This window comes from Rousettus aegyptiacus, unplaced genomic scaffold, assembly GCF_014176215.1.
Source record: "Rousettus aegyptiacus isolate mRouAeg1 unplaced genomic scaffold, mRouAeg1.p scaffold_m13_p_14, whole genome shotgun sequence".
In the NCBI taxonomy this organism is placed as follows: Eukaryota; Metazoa; Chordata; class Mammalia; order Chiroptera; family Pteropodidae; genus Rousettus; species Rousettus aegyptiacus.
The window spans coordinates 39,861,879-39,872,776 of record NW_023416289.1 but is presented as its reverse complement, the minus strand read 5'-3'; the positions used below and the strand labels follow the sequence as shown (position 1 = coordinate 39,872,776).

At 52.8% G+C, this 10,898-nt stretch overlaps 2 protein-coding genes across 2 annotated transcripts; both read left to right on the top strand.

Moving 5' to 3' along the window:
• The first annotated feature begins 1,113 nt into the window (after positions 1-1,113).
• On the top strand, positions 1,114-2,531 carry LOC107520937 (interferon lambda-4-like). Its single transcript, XM_016165225.2, has 5 exons — positions 1,114-1,275; positions 1,655-1,726; positions 1,803-1,946; positions 2,196-2,270; positions 2,433-2,531. The coding sequence occupies exons 1-5, from the start codon at positions 1,114-1,116 to the stop codon at positions 2,529-2,531; spliced, it is 552 nt and encodes a 183-aa protein (XP_016020711.2).
• A 2,825-nt stretch (positions 2,532-5,356) lies between these two features.
• LOC107520938 (interferon lambda-3-like) lies at positions 5,357-6,860 on the top strand. Its single transcript, XM_016165226.2, has 6 exons — positions 5,357-5,366; positions 5,490-5,671; positions 5,985-6,062; positions 6,345-6,488; positions 6,590-6,673; positions 6,762-6,860. Exons 1-6 carry the CDS (start codon positions 5,357-5,359, stop codon positions 6,858-6,860), a joined length of 597 nt encoding a protein of 198 aa, XP_016020712.2.
• Positions 6,861-10,898: the final 4,038 nt, after the last annotated feature.

The following is a 10,898-nucleotide window of genomic DNA, read 5'->3' as shown; positions in this document are numbered from 1 at the left end:
ATCAGAAAACATAGGCATGAATAAATAGACGTAAATTTCTACATGTTGGAAAAATTGTTCCAGACATGGGGTGAAGGGAGAGAAGTAGATAGTGGGGTTTATTTTTCTCCTTTACACATTTCTGCATTCTTCAAGCTTTAGCCATAAACCTGTATTGCTAATTTTATCAAAAAAAAAAAAAAAACAAGTAGAATATTTTATTTTTAAAGTAAAACAGGAGATGAACTGAGACAGACAGTGAGATCTTGTCTTGGATATTTGTTGGAAAAAAAGAAAGAGACAAATGGGGTTAGACAAAGGCAAAGAGAGAAGGGGAATGAGAGACACGACAAAATGGGAAGCTTATACAAAGGGAATAAGGAGAGATTGAATGAAGCAAAGACAGATATTTGGGGGCAATTATGGTATAGAGAACAAGCTTCGAAGCTGCATCGTGTATAGATTCAAATCCTCCCTCTGACACTAACTGTGAATCTTGGAAAAGTTCTTTCACTTCGTGGTGCCTCTGTTTTCCCATTTATAAAATGGAGGCAATTGTTGGACATCCCTTGTAGTGTCCTTTTTTGAGAGTTAAACGAGATGCATATGTTGGATTACTTAGCACTGGGCCTAGTACACAGTAAGCACTATCGAAGGGCTCCTTATTATATCAGAACAGAAAAGGACACCAAGGATGATGAAAGAGAGGACACGTAGAGGGACAGAGAGGAGAACTGGTGACAGAGAGTTGGGGCATAGCCATGGTTGGCACCTTCCCACAGGCGGGTAAAGTCCTAACTCCCGGCCAGTGGCCAGCGGCCAGCGCTGACGTTCGGCGCTGGACGGGGAAGCCCAGTCGCTCATCATTTCACAGCTGGACACATAAAAGCCACCATGGAGGGCATAAGCACTGCTGTCGAAGGTGGACATCATTCTGGACAACTTCCCAGGGGACAGTGGAAGGCAAGTCCCGCTCCAGAACAAGGCACCGAGGGCACATTGCAGGTGAGGCATGAGGAGAGCGCCTGCTGGTGCTGAGCGCCAGCTCTCTAAGCATCACTCTCCCTGTGAGTCTCAGCAGAGGCAGGCGCTGGACTCAGCGGTCTTCTTCTCGGCCTCCTCGCAGGGGCAGCGATGGGGCCGAGTGGCGCAACGACGGTGACTGTGGGACTGTGGGTCTTGGCGACAGTGGCGGCAGACCACCACGAGTATAAGCCAGGGCGCTGCCTCCTCTCGCACTACCGTTCGCTGGACCCGAGGGCGCTGGTGGCGGTGAAGGCGCTGAGGGACCGCTACGTGAGTGACCCCCAGACGCCAGTCCCTGTCTGGAGGGGCCCTGGCTTCCTAGCATCCAGCAGACGCATCTTGGATCTCGAGATCCAGAATTCTGACCGCAAGGTCTTCCTAGCCAACTGCTCCCTCGGCAGACAGCGCCTTTGCGTGGGTCACGAAAGGGCGCCCCCTCTAGGCGGACTCGGCTCACGTCGGGGCTCGGCCCTGGGCAACGGGTGCACTGGAGCCTGATCCACCTCTTGGAAGAAGAGCTCCGTGGCTCAGCGCACAGTCCGCACAACCACACCGGCCAGTGCGGGTCCACGTCCAGGGGTCCTCCACGTGCCAGCGCTTTAGAGACCCTGGCGAGGAGGCCAATCTCACCCCTGCCCTTGTTCCCCAGGAGGACGAGACGCTAAGCTGGAGGCCGCGCAACTGCTCCTTCCGCCCAAGGAGGGATCCCCTGAGCCCCTCGGTGAGGCCCGCGGGCGGCCGGGGGGATGCGCGGGCCAGGGCTGCGGCCCCCTCTAACTCCGCCGGGTCACCCGCAGACCTGCGCGCGGCTCCGCCTGGTGGCGCGGGGCCTCGCCGACGCCCAGGAGGTGCTGAGCAGCTTGCCGAGCCCCGAGCTGTACCCCGGCGTCATCCGAACCCTGGAGCTGCTGGCCGCGGTGCGGCGGGACGTGGCCGTCTGCGTGGGTGACGCCCGCACCCAAACCCTCCACCCGCACCCCAGCTCGCTCTGAGCTCTCCCGCCTCACGGCGAGGCCGCCCGATTCGCGGTCGGTGCCGCTGAGCCCCGAACCCTGACCCCGTGGGGACACCATTCGCGTCGTCTCGGTGTCCCCGGATCCGGTCGGGTCTGCGGCTGGGAGGGTCACGGGCGACGTCGGCGGGAGACTCGGTCCTTGCTCTCCCTCATTTAGCTCCCGTCCCCCATGCAGCTCGCGCTGGCGCGGCCGGGCTCCTCGAGGAAGTCGGTGCGGCCCCCCAGGAGGCGTCGCCCAAGGCGGAGGCCTGTGAGTGAAGCGGAGACGCGGGGGCGGGGGGCGGCGGCAGAGCGGGGAGCGTGTGCGGTGGGGCCGGGCGCGCCGCCGCCCTCGGGCGGTGACGGACGGAGAGGAGCTTCCAGGAGGGCGAGTCGCGCCTCAGCCCCGCTCCGTCTGCTTCCCGGGGTCCAGGACTCGCAGCGGTGCCACGAAGCCATCGTCATCTTCAACCTCCTGCGCCTGCTCACGTGGGACCTGAGGCTGGTGGCGCACTCCGGACCTTGCCTCTGATCCCGCGGTGGCTCGGAGCGGACCCACAGCTCCCCGGGCGGAGCGCAGCGGGCCCGTCTCCAGACGGCGGGCGCGGAGGCTCCGGCGAGGCTCTGCCGCCGCCGGCGGGACCTCGCCCTGGCTGCGCCGGGTGCACCGGCGCGGGTGCCTCTCCAAGGATCAGAACGCGTCCGCCGCATGCAGGGACATTTCCGTGCGCTGCGTTGCCCTAAGGCCATCGGGGGCCGTGACTCGCGGGATGAGACTTGAGTCCGGGTCGCCTAGTCGCTGACCCCCAGCTACCATGGACCAATGTCTACCTCTCTGGTTCCCAGAACTCCGGAACCCCCTCTCCCGCGAGGTCCTACACCCTACTTTGAACCTTCAGTGCCCGTTCTCAGATTCCGCGAGGCCGTGACTCTTGGATCTCCGTGCCTGGGAGGCCTCATCCGCTGAGGGGTTTGGCAGTGGAAGGGCCCACTGTCCTTAGTCACTGCAGCTTTTTGGATTATGTAACCCGTGTGTCTTTTGTATTTCTGTTTTCTGGTGTTAATTTATTGCCATTATTAAATACTGTTGCATTTACAATGGTTGTTCGTTCCCCTGTGATCATTCTGAGGGCCATTTTTCAATTAAAAAAAAAAAAGTGCTGAGGCAAGGAAATCAGGTGACTCAGTCACTTAATGATGGTGTGACTGGGCAAATCACTTCTCTCTGAGCCTGTTTCCTCATCTATGCAATGGCGTTGTTATCCTTCCCTTGCAAATGAGTACTGTACATTGAAATAGCGTTAATAAAGCTTGTGTAGCTGAGGGCATAGGAGGGTCTGAATTTATGGTCTCTGTTTATTAAATAACCACACACACACACACACACACACACATGCATAAAACTTGCACTTTTTAATTTGCCCAAGACCGTAGGCTCGCCACCTTAGTGGCTGACTGCAAGCCTCTTTCCCAAGGCCACACGGTTAGTGAGGGTCAGAGAAAGGGTTGAACTCCAGACCCTCTAGCCCCAGAGGCCATGCTGTTAACCAGCCCATCAACTTCCTTTCTAAGAAAAACCAGTAGGAAGTTTAGGAATTCTGAGATCATACGTTCACTTTCAGAATTCGCTGTTGACCCAATGTCCCCTCTCCTGGGCTAAGGTCTCCACCCTCCCACGCCCACCCCTCCAGTTGACAGAAACTGATCAATGCACTGGACAGTGACGGGAACATCCCTGCTCTGGGCTTTGAAACATTATTGTGTATCGGAGTTCGAAGATTCTCCCACCTGAGGACTTTGGTCCACTCTCCCCCTGGGATTATGGATGAGGGAAAGGGCGTTTGGGGTGGGAGCCAAAAGGACTGGGCACCTGCTGTCCGAGAAAGTTGCCAGTCTCTGGGTCCTGGGGATGGAGCTGCCCAGAGGCTGGAGGACGCAGTGGTTCCTTGTGGGTGTCAGACAGACTTGGTTAAAATCGCGCCCTCACTGCTTATTTGCTGGGAGGCTTGGGTAGGTCTCTTAACCTCTCTGAGTCTCTGCAGTTTAGTCTGTACTTGACTTGAAATGTAGCACAGTGTGCCCTTGAGGTCATCATGGATCCAATTCTACACTGTGGCAAAGCCTCAGTGATGGGGAGAGACACGGAGCGCTCGCCAAAGGGGGGGGGCGTCTTCGTTTTCCTTTTGCACTGACTGACTCCTTTGCCCAAGAGGCTCCCTCCCTCACTTCCTTTAGGTCTTTGCTCAGACGAGAGTTTCTCAGGCCACCCACTGAGTGCAAACCCCCTCCTGCACCCCGCTCTCACCCCTGCTTTTCTCTTTCATTTTCTGTTATCTGATGTCATACACACCGCCTGCAACCCCCCCCCCCCAAACTATGTCACTCCTCTCTAGTAAAGAGCTCCACGAGGGTTGTTTTACTCCCCTCCCCTCCCCCCCAGTGATCTATTCTGGGCACCTAGAGCAGTGCCTGACACAGAGTGGGGGCTGAATTACACCTGGTGAAGGAATGACGGGGTTTCCCACATACTGAGCTGGTCCCCCCCTCCCAAGGCCTTGGCCACACCCCAGTTCCCTAGCAGGGCCTCCTATTCCTGGGTCCCTCTGTGCCTGGACAATTAAAACCGCTAGTCAAGCTCCCCCTCCTCCCCATCTCTCTCTCAGTGCATGTGGGGAGGGGAGCAAGAGCGGGTCGCCTCTGCTAACACTGGCTGCTTTGCCTTTCTGTTGCGCGCTGCGTGCGCGCTTCGCCAGGGGCTTCTCCCTCCCCGAGTAGCCTCCCTCGTGGAGGTTGCAGGTTCTTCTCGACAGCAGCCCTGGGGGTGCCTTTCCACTCCTCTCGGCGCACTGGGGCAGCCTGCAGAAAGGCGAGTCCCTCTGTGCGCTCCCCATGCAGTCCTGGACCTAGTGCTGTCAGCGCACTGTGACGCCTCTCTGTGGGACGGAAGCTGCCCCCATCCTGAGGACTCGCCTTGGGAACTCAGTTCCTGTCGAGGACCGGGAATCCTTGTCAGTTTCTTTTTCTCTCCCGCTGCTCACCTGGCTCGTGGCCCCGCCCCGGACGGGCTTCCCCAGCTGGGGCCTCCTTCGGTGGCAGGTGTATTTTCACTTTTACTACATCAGCCGGGATCGCCCTGCCGACCAGGCTAAAAGGCGCGCCATGGAGCTCAGGCAGGACTTCCATCTCAGACGGAGCCGGAGGAGACACAAGAGGCACGAAGAGAGCGGCGGTCTGCGACCCGCAGGAGGACTGCGGCCAGAGACGCCAGGGAAGACTGAGCGAGAGACCTAGGGGACAGCCTCCCAGTGGACAGTTGGATCCCCGTCTGCTGACACAGGCCGGAGACCGGAGGGCAGGATGGAGCTGGGTGAGCCCGCGTCGTCGTGCAGACCCTCCGCCGCCCACAGCCCACCTCAGCGCGGCGCTCGCCATCTGCTCACCCGCTCGCCGTCCGCTCACCGGCTCACGCGTCTCCCCTTCCACCTCGCAGACGTGGCCTCGGGTTGCATGCTGGTGCTGATGCTGATGACGACCGGGCTGACCAGCACAGGAGCCGTTCCTGCCCCCACGTCCCTCAGGACCCTCCAGGGTGCAAGTGGCTGCCACATGGCCCAGTTCAAGTCTCTGTCCCCGCAAGAGCTGAAGGCCTTCAAGAGGGCCAAGGATGCCTTGGTGAGTGTCCCCGCCTGCTGAGGGCTAGTGTGCACCTCTCCCGCCGTGTGTTGCCAGCTACTCTGGACCCAAGGTGGACCTGCAGCCGTCCTTCACTGGGCTGGCCTCCGCCCTTCCGCGTGGGTACCTGCGGCTCTCGCTGCAGTGGGCTGACTGTGCTCCTGCAGTGGAGATGCCTCTACCACCCTCTGGCAGTTGACCTCCCCTCCTGCTGCTGTCAGCCATTACCGGATCCCACCGCGGTGGTCTAACCTGGTGGTCTAACCTCGTCCAGCACTCCCGCTGCGGGCTGACCTCTGCCCTTGCTCCCTAGGAAGAGTCCCTCCTGCTGAAGAACTGGAGCTGCAGCTCCCGCCCATTCCCCCGGACCCGGGACCTCAAGCAGCTGCAGGTGAGTTGAGAGAGTCAGGCCCAGCCCTGCCCTCAGCTGGTCCCGCTCCTGCGCCGCCTCAGGCAGCCCCTTTGCCTTCCCCTCTCCCTTGTCCCTGTTTCCTCGCCCTCCCCGCCAGTCCCCCTGACCTGTTCCCCTCCTCTGCCCACATGGGCTGTGCCCTCTCACCTGTCCCCTGACTTTCACTTTCACCTGCGCCCTCCTTGGTCCTCGTCTCCAGTCCCTCAGGTCCTGTTCTCTCTCATGTACAGCTCTCACCTGTGTCCTGTCTCCCCTCCTCAGGTGTGGGAGCGCCCCGTGGCTTTGGAGGCTGAGCTGGCTCTGACGCTCAAGGTCCTGGAGACCGTGGCCAACTCGACCCTGGGGGACATCCTGGAACAGCCCCTCAGCATGCTGCACCACATCCTCATCAAACTCCAGGCCTGTGTGAGTGATGGGGGCGCCAGGCCTTGTGTGTGGGCTCTGAGCCGCGAACGTGCCCCTCTGTCCCAGGCCCCGCCTCACACACCACCCTCCTCTGCCCACAGGTCCCAGCTCAGCCCACGCCAGGCCCCAGGCCCCAGGGCCACCTCCGCCACTGGCTGCACAGGATCCAGGAGGCCGAGACAAAGGTGCATTGCTAGGAAGAAGAAACTCATGTCTGGGGACAACTGGGAGCCCAGTCATTGGAGTCACTGAGCTGTCCCTTTCTCCCCACAGGAGTCCCAAGGCTGCCTCGAAGCCTCTGTCACGTTCAACCTCTTCCGCCTCCTCACCTTGGACCTGAACTGTGTCGCCAGTGGAGACCTGTGTGTCTGACCCTTGAGGCCCACCTGCAACCTGTCCCAGCACCTTAGATATTATTTATGCATTAGCCCCTTTTCCTAATTTATTAGCATCATATTCCTATTTATATATGTATGTTGTGAATTCTCAAACTCAGACCCTATAAAATGTTTATTTTTCTACTTTTTGTAATAATTGTGCAAATAAACAATGAGAAACAGATGGTTTTTTTTCTTGGGATTGTGTATATGTTTGTGTGGATTAGGTTTCCTTTACTGCCATAACAAGTTATCGCAAACTAAGCATCTTAAAACAATACAAATTTATTATCTCACAGTTCTATAGGGAAAAAATCTGGCAGGCTCAGCCAGTTTCTCTGCTGTGGGTCTCACAGGGCTGCAGTCCACATGTGGCCAGAGAGATTCTTATTGAGAGGCCTTGTGACGTGTCCACCTTCCAGCGCAGTCAGGTTTCAGCCGAATTCTATTTCATGCATTTGTAACACTGAGGTCCCAGGGAGGGTCCATCCCCAGCTCTCCTTAGTCTCTCTCTGGTCCTCGCACTTGGACCCTACACCTCAGAGTGAACAACAGTGTGTCAAATCCTTCTCAGGTCTGGAATCCCTCTGACTTCTGCCACATTTTTCTTCTGCCTCTAGCCAGAGAGAGCGCTCTGCCTTTAAGGACTCGTGTGTTTAGATAGGACCCACTTGGATAATCCAGGACAATCTCTCTATTTTAACATTCCTAAATCTTAGTTCCATCTGAAAAGTCCTTTTGCCATGTAACGTAAGATAGTCCCAGGGTTTGGGATTGGGGTGGGCATATTCGGAGTCAGGATTTAACCTACCACAGTGTCAGTGTGACTGTGTGTGTGGTCCCTCTGAGGGTGTGTGTGTGGGTCATTTACATGCTTCTGTTATAAGTAAAGTAATATGACCTAAAAATGCGTTCGTAGTAAGAACATTGATCATTGTATGTGATGAGACCTCTGGAACAGCAGGGTCCATGTTGTCCAGTGTGGTCCACAGGCCACATGTAGGTACTGAGCACTTGAAATGTAGCTAGTAAACGCTGAGCTGTGCTCTAAATGTAAAATATACCTCCCTCAAAAGAAGAATTTTTATTAAAAAATTTTTTTCACATAATGCCTGCCAAGTTTCTCTACTGTAAAGTTATTATTTTCCTCTTTGTAATAAATATGTGGAGAGACTTTGAGACTGTGTAAATACCTATTATTTCTCAAACTTTGACCCATTCATTTCAGCATTTATTGATGGTGTTTTCCTAACTGTTAATATCGTCAGTCACCAAATAATTTCATCATTCTTTTTACATTTATTCACTGGCATTCTGATCCTAGGAAGAACTTCTCACCTCTCCCTTGTTTATGTATTTACCAATTGATTTAATCTGCATGGATTCCTGAATTCTTGTTTTATTCAGTGGATTGTAATTCTTTACTATCATTTCTTTTGATGTTCAAATTGTCCCAGATTAGGCCAATGGGAACTGTTTCAAGATGGCTCCTATGCTCTTTTGATGTGTCCCCATCATTCTTTGAGCACCTCCTTGCTTTCTGGAATAAGTCTTTCCAGGCTCATCTTGTGCTTTCCCTGCTCCAGCTCTGTAGCCAGCCATTTCTTCAAGGAGCTCTAGCTCATTTTAGTGAAGAACACTATTTAGAAACCAAGATTTGTGCGGTAGGTGGGCTGATTGCTACAGGATATGGTTGCTTCTATACCCTCTCAATGGATGAAGCTAAGAAATGGGTATATGCACAGAATTTTTATTTACTGAAAAGAAATGGGGAAGTGACCCCAGTGAGCTGGACCAGTTTTGATTATATGTTGAAATGATAATATTTTGGATATAATGGGTTAAATAAAGTACATATAACTTTAATTTCATGTATTTCTTTTTACTTGTTAAATGTGGCTACTAAAAAATTTTAAATCATATATACGGCTCACATAATATTTAGATCGAACGGTGCTAGATTAGAGGGCATGATGTCATAGTGGATCCAGGCTCTTTCTGTCTGGCTGATCCTTCATCCTCAGCATATTAGCATTGTCTCACCTCACGATCATAATGTGGCTGCCATAGCTCCAGCCATCACATACTCACACAATTGTCTATAAAGAATGAGTGGTGGGGACTCCAGCTAGCTCTCTTTATATTTATTCCCCTCATCTTCCTTTAGTTAGAGAACCCCTGAATTGTAAGTGGATTCGAGAGTGCTCTACTAAGGCAATATTTTCCAGCCATCCCTGCACCTATGGCACTAAGTTCTGGCCATGAGTGAAAGTGAACCTAACACTTTATAAGTTGTTCCTTTAAAGGACATGGGAATGTTCTCCTGTCTCCTTTCGAATGACAGAATTCTTATTTTTTCTTCAATTTTCTAGGATATTTTCAGTGTGTATAGAATTCTGTGGTGAGAGCCTTTTTCTTTCTTTCAGTACATTAAATACTGAAGGGTAATTTATATATAGACTTAGTTCCTCTCCCTCTGAGGCTTCCTCCCTGTTGCAGTTTCTCCTTTCAATTTCCAGCTTCTCTGGCCTGAACTCTGATGTATGATATCTCAAGTCAGTGACCGATTTCTTGCTTGAGTTCAAGCCATCCCTTGCCACATGAGCAGAGGTGTGCCTCCAGAGGAAAAGCCATATAAACTTAGATCTTACACAGTGTGTCCCATTCTTTAAAAGGTTGAATATCCCCCAGTTTCTGCTTATTTCTGGTTGTTCTTTAGTGCCTTCATAATAGTCCTTTAAAAAAGTATTTTGTCCCGAGTTGGTAATTATCCATAGGGAGGTTAGTTAGTACCCTCTCACCTGTCCCTGTCTTACCTTCCTCCCTTTCCTATTCTCCCTCAGTGTGCGATTCTCACTGGGGGTCTCTCTCAGGGTTGCAGTCAGATGTCAGCTGGGACTTGGTTGATCTGAAAGCTTGACTGGGCTGGATGTTGTTAGTGCCTCGCTCCCATGGCTGGCTGGCGACTGGGAGCCTAGCCAGGGGTGTTGACCAGAGCACCTATGAATGCCTTCTCCATGTGTCTCTGACCACAGTCCCTGAGTAGCTGAACTTCTTATATGGGGGCTGGCTGACCTCAGAGCAGTGTTTAGGGGTGGGAAGTGAAACCTGAGGGCTAGTTAAGGGCCTTCAGAAATGACACTATATTCTATCGATTCAAGCAGTCGCAGGTCCTGCCCAGATTCAAGGGGATGGTGAAAACGAAACTCACTCTTGATGGTGGAGTGGCAGTTCACATTGCTATGGAGCATGTGGGATGGGGGTATTGCTGTGATTATCACTAGAAAATACAATTTGGCCACAACAGACACAGCTATTTTCTTCCATGCAATACTCAATACTCCAAGTGTGCACAATGCTTGCATGAGTGAATGTGTCTGCTGAGGTCCATGGCTGCTGGGTGCCCAGAGGGATCCCCAAATTCTGATACCTCCAGAGGAATTACCTAAACTAACTCCAGTGTGTGGGGGATAGAGGACCACTCTCCGTGGTTCTGAATCTGATGCTGCAACGTGATTCCTCCCTGCCTAAAGACATACAGGAGAATGGTCCAACTCTATCAGCATGCACAACACGCACACACACACGTTACATGTTCTTTGTATTGTCAACATTGATGAAAATATGCATGAAATTTGATAACATGATACATAAAATATAATAACAGAACAAAGAGAACTATCTTTTATAACAACAGCAAAAAGTTACTGAAAGATCTCAGTGGATCTGGTTGTATTCTAAGTGCTTCCCAAGGATAACCAAATTCACACAGTAACCCTACAATGTAGGTACAATACTCAGCACACATTTTAAGGCCAGGAGAACTGAGGTAAATCATTCCCTCAATGTCACACAGCTAATAAGTCAGGATTTGAAACAAACTATTCTTGGCATCATAGTCCATGTTAACCACTATGATACATGAACTCTAAAAACAGAAAACAAAAATAAATGTAAAAAGTAGGGTTTTTGATAACTCTGCAATGTGACTTATTCCCAATCAAACAGACCCTGCAATAGACAGCTGTTGCTG

Bases quoted from the DNA above. Each gene is read 5' to 3' on its own strand.
- LOC107520937 (XM_016165225.2), top strand. From the start codon at position 1,114: ATGGGGCCGAGTGGCGCAACGACGGTGACTGTGGGACTGTGGGTCTTG. The intron at 1,276-1,654 runs GTGAGTGACCCC...CTTGTTCCCCAG, and splicing joins AGGCGCTGAGGGACCGCTAC to GAGGACGAGACGCTAAGCTG. The intron at 1,727-1,802 runs GTGAGGCCCGCG...GGTCACCCGCAG, and splicing joins GGGATCCCCTGAGCCCCTCG to ACCTGCGCGCGGCTCCGCCT.
- LOC107520938 (XM_016165226.2), top strand. The intron at 6,063-6,344 runs GTGAGTTGAGAG...TCCCCTCCTCAG, and splicing joins GGGACCTCAAGCAGCTGCAG to GTGTGGGAGCGCCCCGTGGC. The intron at 6,674-6,761 runs GTGCATTGCTAG...TTCTCCCCACAG, and splicing joins TCCAGGAGGCCGAGACAAAG to GAGTCCCAAGGCTGCCTCGA.